The sequence below is a fragment of the Labeo rohita genome, chromosome 2 (genome assembly GCF_022985175.1).
Source record: "Labeo rohita strain BAU-BD-2019 chromosome 2, IGBB_LRoh.1.0, whole genome shotgun sequence".
In the NCBI taxonomy this organism is placed as follows: domain Eukaryota; kingdom Metazoa; phylum Chordata; class Actinopteri; order Cypriniformes; family Cyprinidae; genus Labeo; species Labeo rohita.
In genome coordinates this window covers 29,566,438-29,586,228 of record NC_066870.1, presented here as the reverse complement: position 1 = coordinate 29,586,228, position 19,791 = coordinate 29,566,438, and the positions used below count along the sequence as shown (strand labels likewise).

General features: G+C 33.8%; 1 protein-coding gene across 1 annotated transcript; it reads left to right on the top strand.

The window, feature by feature from the left end:
- On the top strand, positions 1–9,263 carry otomp (otolith matrix protein). Its single transcript, XM_051138568.1, is given in 10 exon segments — positions 1–88; positions 831–967; positions 1,212–1,314; positions 1,422–1,607; positions 1,828–1,982; positions 1,984–2,003; positions 3,033–3,100; positions 3,548–3,732; positions 6,019–6,190; positions 7,971–9,263. Coding segments are annotated over 10 exon segments (1,116 nt in total). The 5' UTR covers positions 1–9; the 3' UTR covers positions 7,982–9,263.
- Positions 9,264–19,791: the final 10,528 nt, after the last annotated feature.

Below are 19,791 nucleotides of genomic sequence, written 5' to 3'. Positions count from 1 at the left end.
AAAGTCAGCATGGATCATCCAGGAGGACACCTTGCTGTGGTTCTGTTCCTATTTGTTCTGGTTTCTATGTCCACCGAAAACAACATTAGTAAGTACTAAATTGATATGTTCTAAGGTTTTTGATCTTGTTATGACATTGGCTGATTATAAAATGAAATACTTTTGTTTGGATTGGCATTCTGGGAAACTTTTTATAGCAATATTTTATGAAAAAGTTTGGACACTTAACTGAATTTATGTTTCTCACATTTTAGTCTAAAAGTTTATACTTGAATGCTTGACTATTTTTGTAGGCAAATGTAAATTTTAATTCATTTATTATTTTAACTGTTATTTTAATCAGTTAATTATTTTTTCATTTAGAGATTTTTTTTTTTCATTTTATTTTATTTTTTTATATTATTATATTTTTTATATTATTTTTTCTTTTTTTATTTAGAAGATCCAGCATACATGGGAATTCCTTCTATACTGTTTGCATTACAATTGGCTCTTTAAGTTGCTTAGAAGTGACTTCTTTAAAGAGTCTAAAATATAAAATGGTTTTGATTTGTGTTAATTTGTGACTTTTTTGATTTTAACTTTCCCAAACTTTTGGATTTACTTCACTATTATTCTAAAATATGTAAATAAAAATAATAAAATAATAAAATAAAAATAAATTAAAAGAAAAGAAAACAGAAATTAATGAAGTGTGAGTAAACTTTCAGACTGGTATTCCTAGTGCTGTTAACAAATACTTAGCCTGAAATATATTTGATGTTTGTCACTCTTTGAAAAAGTACAATTATTTTGAATTAAAATTGAATTCAAGTTTATTTTCTTTGCAGTCAGGTGGTGCACAGTGTCTGATGCCGAAGAGCAAAAGTGTTTGGATCTAGCTGGGAACGCCACAGCCAGGAACATCCGCGGACAACTCCTTTGTGTGAGGGGTCAAAGCCCCACTGACTGCATGAAGCAAATTAAGGTTGTAGGAAATTGCTTCCCAAGAAGCGAATCAAATCAGATATGGTGGCTGTAATATTACAAGGCTCATATATTTTCATATACTGAACCTTACAATTAACTTTTGCTCCTCCTTTTTGCTTTTCTTGCACACACTCAACTGATCATTCAGTCTTACAAAATGTTTGACATGTTTTGGTTTTCCATTACATCAAAAATGATGGAAATTTGTCTTCTTGAGTGTAATTTGTCTGTGATGTAAACAGAATGGCACTGCAGATGCCTCTACTATGTATGCTGATGAGATCTACACAGCTGGGTTTTGCTATGGCTTAGATGTGGCTGTGGGAGAGTCTTATAACGGTGTGGGTGAGTATGTTTCAACTATTAAAACCTTTAAAACACCAGTCAAAGATCTGATTAAATATATATTAGTCAAAGAAAATCAATACGTCCGAGTTTTGTCTCTGACACAGATGGCGTTAATTACTACGTGGTTGCACTTGCAAGGACATCATCCAGTGATCTGTCACTGCTGGAGATGCACGAACGCAGTTCTTGTCACCCAGGAATGCGGACTACAGTGGGTTGGACCGTCCCCATCGGCTTCCTGGTCAACACATCGCAGATCAGCGTGGATGAGCAGTGCAACTTTCCCCATGGTGAGATGTTACCATTGTGTTTAACTGCAATGTGTGTTATTTTGTAGACTACAAAGCTTTTAACATCTGTTTAACTTTCAGTGACATACATAGTATACAAAGCATACAAAGCAATGCTTTCGGTTTTTTTATACAAAATGGTTCAGATGCAAATTAAGTATGTAATTGCACCCTTCGGCAGCTATTCAAAAAGCTATATCCGTTTCCCTATGGTTTCCAGCGGTAGGAGATTTCTTTGGCTACAGCTGCGTCCCAGGAGTGAAAGACCCAGAACATGATCCCAAAGGAAACAACCCAAGGAACCTGTGTGAGGCCTGCATTGGAGACGAGAACGATCGCCACATATGCGCCAACAACCCTCGAGAACGGCACTTCGGGGGAGGCTGGAGCTCTTAGGTGCTGTATGATCAGAGATGTGAGAGAATGTTCTAGTGGAATCATTGTTTAGAATATGAATATGTGGCCCTGGACCGCAAAACCAGTCATAAGTATCAATTTCTCAAAATTGAGATTTGTTCATCATCTGAAAACTGAATAATAAGCTTTCCAATGATTGTTAGGATAAGACAGTATTTGGCCAAGATACAACTATTTAAAAATCTGGAATCTGAGGGTGAAAAAAAATTGAAATACTGAGAAAATCATCCAGATGAAGTTCTTAGCAATGCATTTACTAATCAAAAATTAAATTTTGATATATTTACGGTAGGAAATGTACAAAATATCTTCATGGAATATGATCTTTACTTAATATCCTAATGATTTTTGGCAAAAAAGAAAAATCGATAATTTTGATCGATACAATGTATTTTTGGCTATTGCTAAATATACCCATGCTACTTAAGACTGGTTTTGTGCTCCAGGGTCACATATACTTTGTGTAGCAAGAATATTGGATTTCTCAGTGGATTTGGGACAATTTCTTTTTACTATATACTAAAAAAAATACTATTTAAAAGTTTGGAGTAAGTATGATTGAAAGATTTTTAAAGCATTTACCAAGGCAAAAACAGTAATATTGTGAGATATTATTACAGTTTAAAATAACTGTTTTCTATTTTAATATATGTTACATTTTCCTTTTTTCTGTACTAACAAAGCTCATTTTTAGCAGCCATTACCCCAGTCTTCTGTGTTATAAGTTCCTAAAGAAATCCTCCTAATATGCAGATTTAGATCTTAAGAAACGTTTCATTTAATTATTATTAGTTGAAAATGGTTGGGCTGTATCTTTTATGAACAGAAAGTTTAAAGAACAGCATTTGTTTGAAAAAGAAATCTTTTGTAAAATTATAAATGGCTTTGCTGACACTTTTGATTCATTTAATTGTGTTCTTACTAATCATTCATACTAATTCCTAACTTTTAAATGGCAGTGTATATATTTTTTATCTATTATTATCTGTTATTATTTAAAACATGCAGGTGTGTGGCAGAGAATCTTGGGGATGTTGCTTTTGTGAAGCACACTACAGTCTTCGACAACATGCAGGGTAAGTAGTGCAGGGTGTAAGAAGAGCTAGTTAAACAGGAGGGCAAAAATGTCCAGATGCAGAAAGAATTTCAAGTTGGTTTCTTATTAAATGGAATTTTTTTATGGGACTGAAGGAGGACAATTGTAGCCTTCACTTCATGATCTGTATCATGTTTCAGTGGCTGACAGACACAGGGGGGCAGCATTTCACAACAATGCATGTCTTTGTGAGCTTGATGGGATCTGTGAAACCCTTGTTTAGTCTCAGTAAAGCCTGTTAGCCAAGTTCAGGGATTATAGGTGCTAGTTTAATAGAGATATATATTTTTGTATGAAAGCCTGCATGACTTTCTTTCTGAAGTTTATATTTAAAAATGTCACCTAGACAAATGTTGCATCATGCCTTTTGTTTTAGAACTTTTCTCTGTCTGTATGAAACCTTTGTCTGGGTTATTATTCATGTAAGGTAAGAACCAGGAGTCCTGGGCGTTGGACCTGGAGCTGGAAGACTTGAAGCTCTTGTGTCCTGATGGGAGAGAAGCTAACCTGTTCCAACATGAGAGCTGCCACCTGGCTGTGGTGCCAACCAATGCTGTGGTAGTGCGTTTGGAGGACAAATGCCGCGTTTACAAGTTCTTGGAACGTGTGCAGGTCAGGAGAGACGGCCACACAGTCACACATTGGAGTCCAAAAGTCTGAGAACAGTCAGAAAATCCGGTTTTGCACTTAAACTAAAAAAATGAAAAGGTATAACATGAAATAGGGGCGTGACAATATATTGTGTTACAGTAGATCACAATACAAAATATAATATGCACAGTATTTTTTTTTAAATACAAAGAGCATGTCAAATATGGTAAATCAAAAAGCTCACACATTTGAGCTACCAAGTTTTTTCATTATTGTTAATTAATTAAAATATATTATTTAATAATGTATTACAAGCATATGTGTCTAATGCAGAATAATGCATATTTCCATTCTGGTTAATGAACAATACTTTTTGCTAACTGTTCATCATATGCTTTAGAAGTTTTTCAAAACCTCATTTTCACAATCCTCCAGAAAGCATTCTAATACGCTAATCTGATTCATTATTATTATTATAAATATTTAAAACAGTTGGGATTATTTGATGAATAGAAAGATCCAAAGATCATAATTTATCTGAAATAAAAAGCTTTTATAACATTATACACTATACCATTCAAAGGTTTGGAATCAGTACAAAGAAATGATAGAAATTCATACTTTTATTTAGCAGGGATGGTTTAAAAAGTGATGATAAAGACATTTATAATGTTACATAATGATACATAACATTACAAGTGCTTCTGAACTTTCTATTAATCAAAGAAACCTGTAAAAAATTCTACTCAGCTTTCAACATAATAATAATACATGTTTTATTGAGCAGCAAAGCAGGATATTAGAATTATTTCTGAAGGATCATGTGACTGGAGTAATGATGCTTAAGATTCAGTTTTGAAATCACAGGAATAAAGTACATTTTAAAATATATTCAAATAGAAAACAGTTATTTTAAATAGTAAAATCAGTTTTTTCTGCACATTGGATCAAATAAATGCAGGCTTGGTGAGCAGAAGAAACTTATTTAAAAAAAACATAAAATAATAATAAATAAAATAATAAAACTAAACTGAAATTTTAAAACCCCAAAATCAATGCCCAAATCAAATATATATTACAAATAAAAGAAATATCTTCATATAAACAAACTAAGGATTGCCTGTGCTCTTTCCATTTAAAATTGGAGGCAACCACTGCATTTTAATTATACTCCAAACAAAGATGTTGTATACATGCCACATGAGCAGTTTTTCATTTAAATTACATTGTATAATTTCAAAATTTGAAGCAAAAACAGACTTTATCTGTGTGAAACTATACCTCATGAAACATCTGTATGAAACAAAAACAGTAGACGTGCTAATTATGAGGATAAATTCACTCTCTGACAGCAGGTGGCGCTTATGGAACAGCAGTGATACAGCGTTTTATTGGTTATGCTCAAAAAAACACAGTGTTGCGCTTATAAACACCACTTTAATAGGCATTATACAGAGGCAAGATGAAAAGAAAATACCATCTGAACTTTCCTAAAACAGTCAGTTTCCCTCAGATATACATTCATATAAACCCCCAATTGTATTGCGATTCGTTAAATCTCAACTGATTTAAATCATCAGATATTTGTATCGATTTTCATCCAGCTCGACGTGCATTGTTACATTACTAGAACCGTGTAACTAGTGGTTTTAGACTTTTGGACTCCCTATTGTACTGCACACATTAAAAAAATGCCATAGATTATATGATACATTTATACTGCCAGAGAGTTACACTGTCTGTGAATATCAGGTTTGATTCACATTTTATTACATTATCCATGAAATAATATAAAAAACCTCAAATCCCTTTTGTTCAATACAGAGCATGAAATTCTCATTGGAAGTGTTGTTCCTGCACATTAGCGGTCAACGGTGTGATTAAACGAACCCTGCCAAAACCTATATTAACAGTGGTATCTCTGAACGTCTCGAGTATTACACAGATTACATCAGGCTGACTTATGCGTTCAATACATCCAGCATGAGCCCTGTGGTGATCATTGATTTTCACAAGACACCGTCTCACATTACAGTGTGTCATTAGGGGAGGATGACACTATACAGCGAGCTCTGTTATGAAAGCAGGACTAGAACACACACACACATAGTGAGCAAAGCACAGTACAAGATATGAGCAAAGATTGTCGAGAAGATCCAATATTTGCAAATGAAACAAAATATGCATATACATATTTCAAACGAATACCCGCTCTCCTTATTTGCTTTTCTACAAGTATTAAAGAAATTCTGTTTGATTGCGTTTTCTCTTTTTTCTTATTTTGTTTTACTCGTTTCTGTCTTCTAGAACGCATTTGCTAATGCAACAGAAGGATTCTCTCTGTTCAGCTCTGTGAATTACGGGCAACCTGATGTGCTGTTCAGTGATTCCACCAAAAAGCTGCTGCGTGTTATGGGGACCTACACTTCCTGGTTGGGGCACACTTACACCACCATACTGAAGGCTTTTGAGTGTGAAGGTACAGTGGAGCAGAGCTGTTATAATTTTATTTTTTTCGTTTCTGATTATAATGTTAGTGAAGGTGCATCATGACCAATAAGGGCACAGAACCAAATAATGCACAATAATCATTTTATTTAGACATTAGACATAAAAATCTTCCAAAGGTTTAAATTATTTTTTTGAGATCTGAAAGCATATAAAGCATTACTGTATATTACACTGCTGCCACACATATCTAATATAAACATGTGATTTCTTTCCTAGCTGTTTACCTTCTCACACATAACCGACTGTTTTGTATCTTGTGTGTATTTTTAACATAAACTTGTCTGTATTTGACAGTTTAAGCACAATAAGACATGAAAGAGAAGATTTAGTTAAGTACTCATTTGCCGAGTGACGCTTTCTGTGTGCGTGCTTCGGACGTGTGCGCTCAGAAAACCCAATATCAGAAGTTTAAACTAATATGGCTTTAAAACGCATGATTTCATTGCAATATACATAATATAATTAAAACCAAACACGTTATTAACAGAGTTTCTGAAATACAAACTGTAAAGGCACAGCCCTATTCTGGAAAAGGAGGCGGGGAACAACAGCTCATTTGCATTTAAAGAGACATGCATGAAAACTGTGTTTTTCCTGCTTCCACTCAAAATAGGCATTCTGGGGAAACCTGACACTTATATTATATCTTGTAAAAGGGGCATAATAGGTCACCTTTAAATTATTTTGGATGGATCCATAAAAACTAACAACTAAAACTTTAATTCCGCCTGTTTTTAATTATTATCTTTGTTGAAAACAGTATACAAGGAAAAACATTACAGATACAGAAACACTACCATGCAAATGTAATTATTTTTTTTTTTATCAAATTAGTACTTTTATTCAGCAAGGATGCATTAAATTGAATGAAAGTGATAGTAAAACTCTTACAATGATACAAAACATTTATAAAATGAAATAAATGCTGTTCTTTTGAACTTTCTAAGCATCAAAGAGCAGTGTTAGGCATGTTACTTTAAAAATGTAATTAGTTATAGTTACTAGTTACTTCTCACAAATAGTAACTGAGTTACATCATTATAAAAGTAACAATACTTTTGTTACTTTTTAAAAAAATGTTAAAATATGTCAAATAACATGGATGCCCCCAAGATTAAGTACGATAAGCACGATTTAATGTCGCTGTGGGACAATGTGAGAGACACCTTCCAGGGGCTGGGTGTCATGTTATTGGGGTCGCTTCAACCCGCAGACATGAAAAACATCATAATAACAAAAAAACAATGTGCTTTTGTAAAATAAATTAAATAAACAGGTTACGCTCTCTGCCGGTCGGTCTCCATCATCGGTCTCTTCACAGACACGTAAATAAAACAACCTGAATCTCTGTGAAGAAAATTCAGCTTTGCATCACAGGAATAAATTACATTTTAAAATATATTGAAATGGAAAACAGTTACTTTAAATTGTAATAATATTTCACAATATTACTGTATTTTTGATCAAATAAATGTAGTCTTGATGAGCATAAGAGACTACTACTTAAAAAAAAAAAAAAAAACGAACCAACCCCAAACTTTTGAACAGTATTGTGTCATGTGATGTGCAGTTCTTCAAAATGGTGAACAGTGACACAGTGTTTGCATGTTACATTCATTTATTTTTTTAAATGTTTGTTCATAATATGATTTAAGCTGTCCACATAGCAGATAATGTGTAAAGATCCCCTGATTTGCACACGAGTTAACTCCCAGCCTCTCTTTCTTTCTCTCTCTCTCTCACTACAGGTTTGTGTTGATCTGATGAGGAAAGAGGAAACTATAGATCTCCCCTCCATCCTTCTCACACTAACTCTAAAGCACTCTGCGTAAAGTGTGTTACTCTCATATACGGGCTAAACGCTGGCTCTCGCCTGTGCTTTGTAGTACTGCTATTACTGTTCTGTTCTCACAGTGTTTGTATGGCTTCATATATCACATTTACTTGATACTACACCTCTTTGAGTCTTTGCCGCTAAAGTTAAGTTCCTGCCATGTGAAAAATACAAAAATAAACGCAAAAAAGATCTAAACTTCTGTGCAGAAAAGCACTGCAGGGGAACACACCACAAACCATGAAGGGATTCTGCCATGACTGTTAAGCAAATTCATGATAAACCAACCAAAGGATGCAAAGGATTCTGAGTACAAAATACACGTTTTGCATTCAGGGCCAAAGCATACTTTATGCAAGTACATGAACGCAAATGCTTCTAGTCAAACAACTTAAAAAATATGATTTGCATGCTGTAGCAATGCAAATTTTGTCTTCTACAGCACGTTTTTCTCTCAGATGAACTACTGTTACATACCTAAATTACAGCCACAATGCAAGAAAACATTCAGTAAATACACTGCAAAAATATATTTTTAGTATTTTTGTCCTTTTTTTATAAGAAAAATATTTACAAAAATATCTAAAAAGTTCCCAGATACATTTACTTGAGATAATATTAAGTCTTGTTTTCTGAAACAGCTATCAAAATTAAGTGTGTTTAAGTTTAAAACAAGAAAAACATCTGCCAGTGGGGTAAGAAAAATAAAGTTCATTCTAAACGAAACCAAGCTTATTTTTTCTTAAACCACTGGCCAGACCAAACTGTTTTCATTTTGACTACAATATGTCATTTAATGTATCTTGATTTAGGAAAGTTTAGATATTTGTACTGGAAAACGAGACAAAATAAGTAAGAAAAGTTCTGAGTTTGCATACTTGCACATTGTATGATTCTGACTTTAGCTTGATAAAGGCTTTTAACTTGCTTAAAGGCTTTTAAAAATGTCATATTCTTTGTTTATGTGCAGATATCAAGGAATTAAAAATGAGAAGATACGAATAAGTTCATAATATATAAACAAAACAACACATAATAGGACATAAAAAGTTTAAAGGCGGACTTATGATTGGTTGTTACATAACAGGTGCTTTAAAGGTGCTGTTTCCTGAGCCTTCAGGATAACAAATTACCAACTTGAACTTCAGTGTAAATAGTCATGTTACTCTTAGAGTTCTAGAACCTTCTCTTATTAATAAAAATCTATGTTAACAAACATTTGGAATCCTCATTTTTGCATTTTAGCCACTATCGACTCAAATGAACGTATCCAATAGGCTGCATAAATGCGTATACACTAGTGTGTGAATGCTAATGTATTATTAATGACAATAGCGTCTCGTATTAATTCATAATGAGCTGTCTGTGACATTGCTAATGAACGGTAGTAATTGAGATCGCAGGTTAATTGAGGATTTTGTGCCAGTGTCCTTGAAAATGTTTGTCAGAATTTCGTACGCTCACATATCTAATTATTGTCTATCTCTGTGTTTTCAGTGAATGTTGTATTATTTATTTATCTTGAATGCAAGTTTAATTATCTTGGCTCTCTCAGGCGCTGCAGCAGTACATTCTGCTGCTTAAGGAGCCTCCGATTAAGCCATTTGTACATCAGTAAAAATGTCCAGGTGGACATTTTAAGTAAACTGTTTCACAGTGTGCCAAACAAAGACAAACATTTAGCGACCAATGAAACTGTGGAAAAAAATGTTTTTATGTTTCAAGAAGAAAGTTTTAATGGTAGCAGATGGTCCTACAGCTCACACATTGAGTGTGTCTGTTTATGAACACAGGCTTCATTAATCTGAGATGTAGACGACACTCACCAGCAGCAGTGCAAGATGAGCCAGTCATCACCACTGCTGTGACTGCAGCGTATGTCATTAACACAGACACAAGTTAATGAAGTCTAAAGACTTTTAATCCATTTGTATGCGGCTTTCTGCAAGTATACGTCGCCTATAAATCACTACAGACATTTAATACATGTCAAAACTCGGTTTGCTTATTGTCAATGATGCAGTGAAGCCCAAAGGGGCATTTACACGGACAATGACTCTCTTGCAGTTGTGAAGTCTTTTGTTTTCAGCTGCTTTGAAAGCTTTTTCAAGTTGTAGGTTTTGCATTTATTCATTTTGTTGATACTTTTTTTCCAAAGTGGCTTACTAGAAGAGCATTAGCAATACATCACAAAGCTAATATTCATAGTATAATTCCACTAGAAGGTTAGAAAAAAGGTAGAACAGAGGAAAAGTCCAACTCTTTTGATTTAGGGATGTAGAGGTGTTCTGGCAAGAAAAGGTTGTCTTCAGGTGATTTCTGTGGTGGTTTTAGCAGAACAAGGCACATCTTGTTCAGTGACCATATCTGGCGGAAGGGAACATGGTTTACTTTATGCAAATGAGCAGCGATGCAACACAATATCTACCAATGGGAGCGCAGACAGCAATCTGCTCCCTGATACAGTCCTGTACAGCCAATTGCTGTCAGTGTGAACAAGGCTTAAACTGCCAGAGCAAAGGTGTAACTATGATTAAATGGATTATATTAATGCATATGCATATATAAAAGGGTTTTCCTTGCTCTTTTGTAAGAACAGAGTATTACTATGTGGGCCATTGTATTGGTGCAAACTGCTGTCCCACAACTAAAAAAAAAAAAAAAAAGAACATTTAAAAAGCATTTCAGCATCCAAATCTTAGATGTTTACTAAGATCATTATGTTATCTATTGAAACCCACAAGAATATTTAAAATATCAGTAAGCCTAATATGTATAAAATCATCATTTTAGTGGGGAGGTGGCTGTCCTGAACCCTAACCCCTAAATTTAAATTTATGAAAATGATATTAAAATTATTTTTGCATTTTATTCCATTGTTGTTTTTAAAAAATATCTTTTTGATTTAAAAAAAAAGTGGAGTTCAAAAAAATGTGTGCCGCATCGAAACAGTGTATGTTTTCACCCATTGGCTGAGACTGATATTAACTACACCCCTATAATTATAATCAGGAAATATATTTTTATATATATGCTAAATAGAATATTTCTCATAGCTAGTGAGTAGATAGGCCCCATCATTTTGAGGTAAATGTGTTCAAAAGAATAAAAAAATTGTGTATAACTTTAAAGAATGTCACTACCAAACACCATTTTTCTAGAATTACGCACACTTTTTGGAAGTTATTTCATAACATTTACGTTTTATATGTGTACAGCTTTTCAAAACTGTGCTAGCTAACCATGTGCTGATTAGCATCTTTGAGCTAGGTTCAAAAGTATCTAAAATTTTCACTATACCAAAACAGTAACGACATTTGGTGAAATATAAAATTATCCCATAAAATTATCATGACCAAAACATGTCATCATTGTTTTGGTAGTCACAAAAGGGTACACATAATCCTTTGTTTGTGGGAAATAAACAAAAATTTTAGTAAAGCTATGCAATTTCTTTGTATTTTAGTATATTTTAGTAGTGTTTTATTATGTGGGTTAAAATTCTGTAATGTGATGTGGTCGCTACCAAAACATTACTGTCACAGGATGTTTTTTCAAAAATACAGTATACTGAATTATCAACTAAAATGTTATGGTAGTGTTTGGTTCAATGTATATTCACTGTAAAAAACAACAACAACTCAAAAGTGTTCTTGCTGCCTTAAAATGTTAAGTTGTCAACTTACAATTTTAAGTAGAAACAACTTTTTTTAAGTTGTTTTTTTTTTACAGTGTTCAATCTAATGAATCCTTAAGTTTGAAATCAGTATGATCAACTATTTGCCTTTTACAAAAAAAACATGCATTCAAAATACAACAAATCTCATAAATCACTTGAACTATTGTTAAAACTGTAATCGTTATATCTGATAACTTTTTTTATAAAATATAAAAATATATTTATAAGGAAGATGTAAGCAAAAGCTTGGGGAAAGTACAAATATTCCAAAATTTATATAAGAATTAACTGCACAGTTACTAGAAATGTGTACCTTGGATATTATACAATTTGCATACATACAAAATTTATGGAAAAAGACGTTTTTTAAAACGTTTCCAACTCTGACTTTGAACCAATACTGTAGAATGGTTCATATTCATAGAAATCATATTGACATAAGAACTATCAGAGCATACGATCATCCACATTTGAATGTCCAAATTTTCATGAACTCATCATAATCTCATAAACTCAATCATAACGGTCATTTATCTTCATTAATAATTTTGTTCCTCTCTAATACATAAATATATATCCAGACTTCAGAGATTGTCTATTGCATAGCAGAATCCAAAAAATAATCTGGCACCTGTTCAGGTAAAGGATTATGATGTGGGCAGCTTCACTCATTCCTTCAGGATAATCTTTCCCTGCATGAACAAGGTGGGGTCTCAGATACACCTCACATTTCTCCTCTTCACAATCCTTTCGATCACGTTTCATAGGCTTATCCTGGTAGGTGGGGGCACTCCAGGGAGAGAGGGGGTCTGACGGGGTCAAATGGACACAATCTGGATACAGAGAGTGGTTGTGATCAGTCAGGCATGGACACACTCAATGGCAGCATTCACTCTCACACTCAAACTGAGAGGCCATGGGCCAGAACTAAAATAGCTAAACCTCTAGAGACCAATAACAGTAGACTATCACTGTTTGATTCATTTCTTTTGTCAAATGCTCCTACACTGGGAAACAAAGAAATGAATGTGTCCCAAGAGCTCAGAAGCATTTTAGTCTTTCAACGGCACATGCTCGTATGCAGTTATGAGCGCTATTATTTTATATCCACCTTTTCCTGAATACGGAAGTCTCATCTGCCTCATAACGGAAAGATGCTTTACATTTTGGTCTCTGGTGTTTCTAGTTAAATTAATGCACATCTTAAACCTGCGCACATTTTTATATAAAGCTATATTTAAAAAGTTGCAGTTTAATTCATTCAGACATTCTTTTTAACCCATTTTAACATGGATTTATATGGAGACCGAAACGTGAGAGTTAGAATCCATCATGGCGGCGCTCATCGGTAACTCAGGAACAGAGTTGGGTAGTAACTGATTACATGTAATCTGGATTATGTAATCAGATTAAAAAAAATGAAGTACTAATTTTAATATACTTGTAATCAAACTACAGTTACTGTTTTATGGATTACATGATTACATATTATTTACACAATAGCAATAAATTATTCATAATTGATTGATTCTCCCTAATTCCTCTTTTTCATCTTTTAAGATCTTCCTTTTTAAAATAGCTATATACACTGACCAAAATTATAAACGCAACACTTTTGTTTTTGCCCCCATTTTTCATGAGCTGAACTCAAAGATCTGCGACTTTTTCTATGTACACAAAAGGCCTATTCCTCTCAAATATTGTTCAAAAATCTGTCTGAATCTGCGTTAGTGAGCACTTCTCCTTTGCCGAGATAATCCATCCACCTCACAGGTGTGACATATCAAGATGCTGATTAGACAGCATGATTATTGCACAGCTGTGCCTTAGGCTGGCCACAATAAAAGACCACTCTAAAATGTGTAGTTTTATCACACAACACAATGCCACAGATGTCGCAAGTTTTGAGGGGGTGTGCAATTGGCATGCTAACTGCAGGAATGTCCACCAGAGCTGTTGCAGATGGCAGACAGCATGTATGGTGTCGTGTGGGTAAGCGGTTTGCTGATGTCAACACTGCGAATGGAGTGGCCAATGCAAAAACCAAAGTGTTGCGTTTATAATTTTGGTCAGTGTACATTCAGAAAGTTTTTAAGGTTTTTGGACATTCACACAGAGATCAGGCATTATGAAGGTGGCGACCAGTGTTGGGCACGTACCTTTAAAAAAGTAATTAGTTACAGTTACTAGTTACTTCTCACAAATAGTAACTGAGTTAGTAACTGAGTTACATCATTATAAAAGTAACTAATTACCAGGCAAAGTAACTATTGCGTTACTTAAAAAAAACTAATTTAATATAACTATAAAATAAATATAAAACATTGTACACTAATCTACACTATTTTAATGTTGTTGTGGGCAGTGCTGGGAATGTTACTTTGAAAAGTAATTAGTTATAGTTACTAGTTACTTCTCACAAATAGTAACTGAGTTAGTAACAGAGTTACAACATTATAAAAGTAACTAATTACCAGGGAAAGTAACTATTGTGTTGCTTTAAAAAAAAAAAAAAAATAATAATAATAATAATTATATTAAATAAATTGGATGACCCCAATATTAATTATGTTAAATGAATGAAATTTTAATTAAATTAATTACATTTTTAGTTTACTCACCAGACTAATATTAAATATCTGATATAATATTATAATTATAATTAGCATTCAACTTTAGCCATTAGAACTTTAGTAATTAGAATAACCATGTATGAATGCATGTTTGTCATGTTGACTGAACTTAGGACTGGTGGTGATATTGTTTGTAATTTAGTGTTTATATGAACGTCTTGTTACTACCACGAATTCTACTATTAATAACAATATTAAACACACTAAGGTTTAATGAGCTGCTGGGTTCATGAATATTAATCACGTTGTCTGCGTTCGCTCGAACTGATTTGCTGTAATCAAAACAGGGACGATAATAGGTGAGCGCCAACCAATGAGATTGCTGTTTGCACATTAGTTCCGCCTACTACCGGAGAAACCAGCAGTTCTTAAGAGCTGAAGTATTCCAAAGGAGCTCCGTTGTTTTGAGAGGAAAATACAACAAAGAATATCGTTTACACGTAGCGCGTCAATTCTGCATGGTATAAGACTTTGTCACTCTGTATCTTTCTTTGGGTGTGTGAGACAAAGTGACGGCTAGTCGTGTGCCTTCACACTAGAGTTTACAGCTCGTCAAATACAGGTACGCTGCGCATCCATTCTGATGAACTGAAAAATAAAATTATAATAATATTATAATAAATTATAGTAACGCCGTATTTTATTGGCAGTAATGGTAACGGCGTTGTAACGTAGGAAACAGTAATTCGTTTGATTACTCGTTACTGAAAAAATAACGCCGTTAGTAACGCCGTTTATTTATAACGCCGTTATTCCCATCACTGGTGGCGACACAGCATTTGACCACTGATTCACAAAAATCATTGAAGTGGTGTTTCAACTACTGATTTCTATTTAAATTATCACTCAGCAGGTTATTTTACCATACATTTTTGTCTTCGAAAAGCTTTTGTCTTTTAAACATATTAAAATTCACAAACTTTTTTTGTCATCTGATCCTTTTTCACCTAATATATTTATTTAAAGTACCCATGAGGTTATAAAATAAATATTTAAATAACGAAGTATCACATTTGCATGTTCATTGGTTATCTGATGTTGGTTCTGGTCACATGGACATGCAGGTAAACAAATAAAAAAAAAAACATTTTTTTAGCAAGTTTTCTATTTTGATTGATTTTTTTAAATTATTTATTTTATTTAACATTTTTTATGATGTATTATTATTATTTATGAATTATTAGCTTTTCATTAAATCATAAACCCCTGCAGTTCATTCACAAAACCCAGTTTGGGAAACCTTTACATAATATAATGTTTAATGCACGTCTGTTTACAATCAGAACAGGCCCGGTTCGCAAAAATGACTCCGTTGAATCGGTTCTTTTTTAGTGAATCGGTTGAACCAGTCTGAATTTTCTTAGCTGCAAGGGATATGTTTTTTTGAATTCGTATCAATAGGATCGGTTGCAGTGGAAATGACTCACTCCCAGTCCACAATAACCGTAAATATCCAGAAAGTCTACTTGCAACTGATGTTTAATGTTTAAATGATTTTAAATGTTTTGTATGTTGTAAGTGACTATTTCTTTTAGTGGAAGCTTTACGATGTAACCGTTTCTATCAAAAAACGCACCATGACAACTGTAGGCCCTGTGTGTGAACGTACGTTGAAAGCATACTGTCACCCTATACAGACATTGTATGTACGTGTGTCATAATCATAATTATAAATGGGAAAGTGAGAAAGAGAAATGTGACATGATGATGGTAACTTTGATTACAGTCTCAAAGAGGGACACTGGATTCAGCTTGGTGACTGACAGCAGAGGTGAAGGAAGCCTGCAGTGAATCACAGAGAAGGAAACTGAACACCCACACTTGATGGATCCTCAGGACAGCAGACAGCTACTATTATGCATGGAGGATGGAATATTAAAGAATAGCAGAAAAGGAGATCTATAGTGATCAAGGTATTTTTGTACTCTTTAAATAAAAGCACACACTCTTTTTTTTGGTCCTGATGTACTAAATAATTACTAGAGGTTTGTACAGGAACTTTTATGTTCCATGTGTATCAGGTGTTTTATTTTATTTTATTTTTAAAATCAAATTTAACAATTTTAAAGTTTTTATTACTACATTAAGTCAAATTATGTTTTTTATCGTATGTTTTTGCTACTTTTTATGTTATGTATCCACCTTATTTTTCCCATATGAGCGGGCGCGGTCATTTGTAAATTTTATGAGTCTGGCTTCCAGTCATCTGCTCATTTTGCTGCTTGATATTGCAAATTGCTGTGTCTTACCATATTATTTTAATGTATTATCTTAATTATGAGCACACTATTTTTCTTGTTAGGGTTAGGGATAGGGTTAGGGTTAGGTTCCATATAGCAGCTAATAAACCGGAAGTCTTACACATAGGCTTATTTCTGCGTTTAAAAAGAATAAGGTGGGTAGATTATATTGTCACAGACAAGGCTATGTGAAATATGGATCAAGGTTACATGAAAATTCATCATAAAAATATTTGTTATTATTTACATTATTTATTAATATTTATTTAATATTTTAAAACTGTTAATCCAAACATTTAAACAAATTTCAATATTTTATTAATTTATATTCATTATATATATATATATATATATTTTCAATATCCTTAAACAAATTTTTACAATATTCCTCAGGCATTTTCAGTCAGTGTAGAACATACTTGAGATGAAACATAAGATATGTGAAGAAAATAAAGAAGAACCAATGTAAATAATTACTTATAAAGTATGAAAATATTTATTGTGTATAACACATACAGTTCTAGCTATGAAATTAACTTAAATTACATATAATTTTCATCACTGTTATTTCCACAATGTAATGTTCATGACTTCCAAAAAAATTGCATGTGAGAATGAAAAGTGAGTGATAGAGTGACAGATGATGAAGTGAAAAGGAGACATTGACAAACCATCTTACAGATGCTTACACTTTCACTGCTAGCACCGCGGTGCTCAAAATAAGCATTCTGCTCTGAAAACTTAAATTCTCACATGATTCCCACTCCTAGAGTATATAGTTCTCTTCAGACCACCCAAGGGGCTGTCGGTTCGAGTCCCCTGAGGGCACAAGCTGGTACCTCTCACACAAAGCCAGATCTGTGCAGAGTAGATGGCAAAGAGGCCCTGTATTTGGCAGCCGTCTTGCCAAAGCACTTTGCTCTACAGACCTTACAGGTTCCCTTGTGCAGTGATCCTCACTTGTGTGGGAGAGAACTCTGGCCCGCTGGTGTACCCAGGCTCACCATTACCGCAGCCAGGCTCTGGCTGCACAAATGGAGCCTCAAGGAAGTGTAACTCCTCTAGATTACAGCTTCAGGTCAGGCAGATACAGTATACGTATATGCTACATGGTGATGCGTGTGAAAGTTATTCTGCTCCGTCCCCGTCACACATCATTTCAGCTGAAGTGCGGGGTATGATAAGGGATGCATGTACAATTGAATGTGACTGACACGGGATTTTCTCCATCCGGTAAGCTGAGCTCCTGTGCTTATCAAAGAGCTCTTGTTGGATGTGTAATGTATCAGTTACCGCAAACAGGCCTGCTACACCTGACCCTCAACTTCCACACACACTCTCCCTCTCTTTCTTTTTCCATCCTTCATACTGAAGCTTTGCGCTTGGATGACACAGCAGACGATGAGGGGCGAGTGGATATTTGATTGATTAATGGATTAATTATTTGACTCGTTGGCTGATTGACTGATTGATTGAGCGAAGGGCTGATTGATTTTCAATTAGGACCAGAGTCGAATTTCCTAAAGGAAACAGCAGTGCTTTCAAGGCAGTATGAGAACTGTGTTGAAGTGTTAGGTAAGCTTAGGTTTCAGGCTTTGGTGGGGTGTTAATAAAATGCCATATCAGAGCTGCTTTGCTGTTCTTTGGACTCAGCATAAGTCTTGTTTTCATTCGGATACCCACAAGAATAGAATAGAGATGGGCCGATTGATTTTGATATATTGATACTTCCGATGCATAATTATATTGAATGTTTTTTTTTTTTTTTGCATGTATTCTATTAAAGGATTAGTTCCCTTCCAGACGATCCTTCCAGATGACAGCAAACCCTTTTTTATAGTGTTAAATTATTTTAAAGCTTATTCTTTTTATTAAAACACACTGAGTATTTTTATATCACAGCTGGTTAACGTGCTCATTTCATGCCTGTGTTTTAAAAAGTGCATCAGTCAGCTGTGTTTGTGCTCCCTCTGCAAGACTTTGGCAATAAACTGAGACATTAAATTAGATAAAACATAATGTGAGTATAATTGAAGTGAGCCCTGAAGTATCTTATGAATGATGCAGGATCATAGTGAATATAAGCCAGATACACAACTCCCTCCAGCTACTGAGCAATGAAAATTGACACATGACAGCGTGATGTAGAAGAGTCATCCATCAAATGTCAAGGTTGTAGTCAGGTAATACATGCCTAAGGTGTGTGATTCTCTGCTTTAAAACATACAGACACACACATGCACACACACAGGCACACATCTTCAGATGCTTTTGGAATTTGCAATATTTTCCACCTGCCTGAACTCATCATTAGCACTACGGTAATTGCTTGGATCTTAGATAGCCCACTCATTACAGGACTCAAACGATCCTGAATCCAATTAGAGACAAATCTGTGCCTCGTAAAAATGTAACTCTCCCCTTAAATTTATAATTCCTCTCTATTTAAATTATGAATCCACAGGTAAGATTGGTGCAGATGTCATATCATGCATATTGATTAAATTACTCTAAGCCAAATTAGAGGCTCATGATCAAAGAAATATATATTGTAGAGAATATATTCTGTGTAACAGTAGACACAAAACATTTATAAGAGAGAGAAAGAGAAAGTAATGGAGAGAACATTTACATTTTATATATATATTTTTTAAATTCTTTTCTTTTGAACATCAAATAACCCTGGAAAAATGTATCCAAAAAATGTCCACAAAATTCTATTCAGCTTTGCCATCATAGGAATAAACTAAAATTTAAAATACATTAAAATAGAAAATAATATGTACAAATATTTTACAATATTACTTTTTAACTGTATTTTTAATAAAATACTCTAAAATGCAGCTTTGGTTAAGACATCTTTCAGAAAAAATACATACATTACCAGTCAAAAGTTTTTGAACAGTAAGATTTTTAATGTTTTTTAAAGACGTCTCTTCTGCTTACCAAGCCTGCACTTATTTGATTCAAAATACAGCAAAAGTAATAACTAAATTTTTAGAATTAAAATAACTGCTTTCTATTTGAATATGTTTTAAATTGTAATTTATTCCGGTGATCATATCTAAATTTTCAGCATTATTACTCCGGTTTTCAGTGTCAAATGATCGTTCAGAGATCATTCTAATATGATGATTTGCTGTTTAAGAAAGATTTATTATTTTTCTATACTATTATTATCAA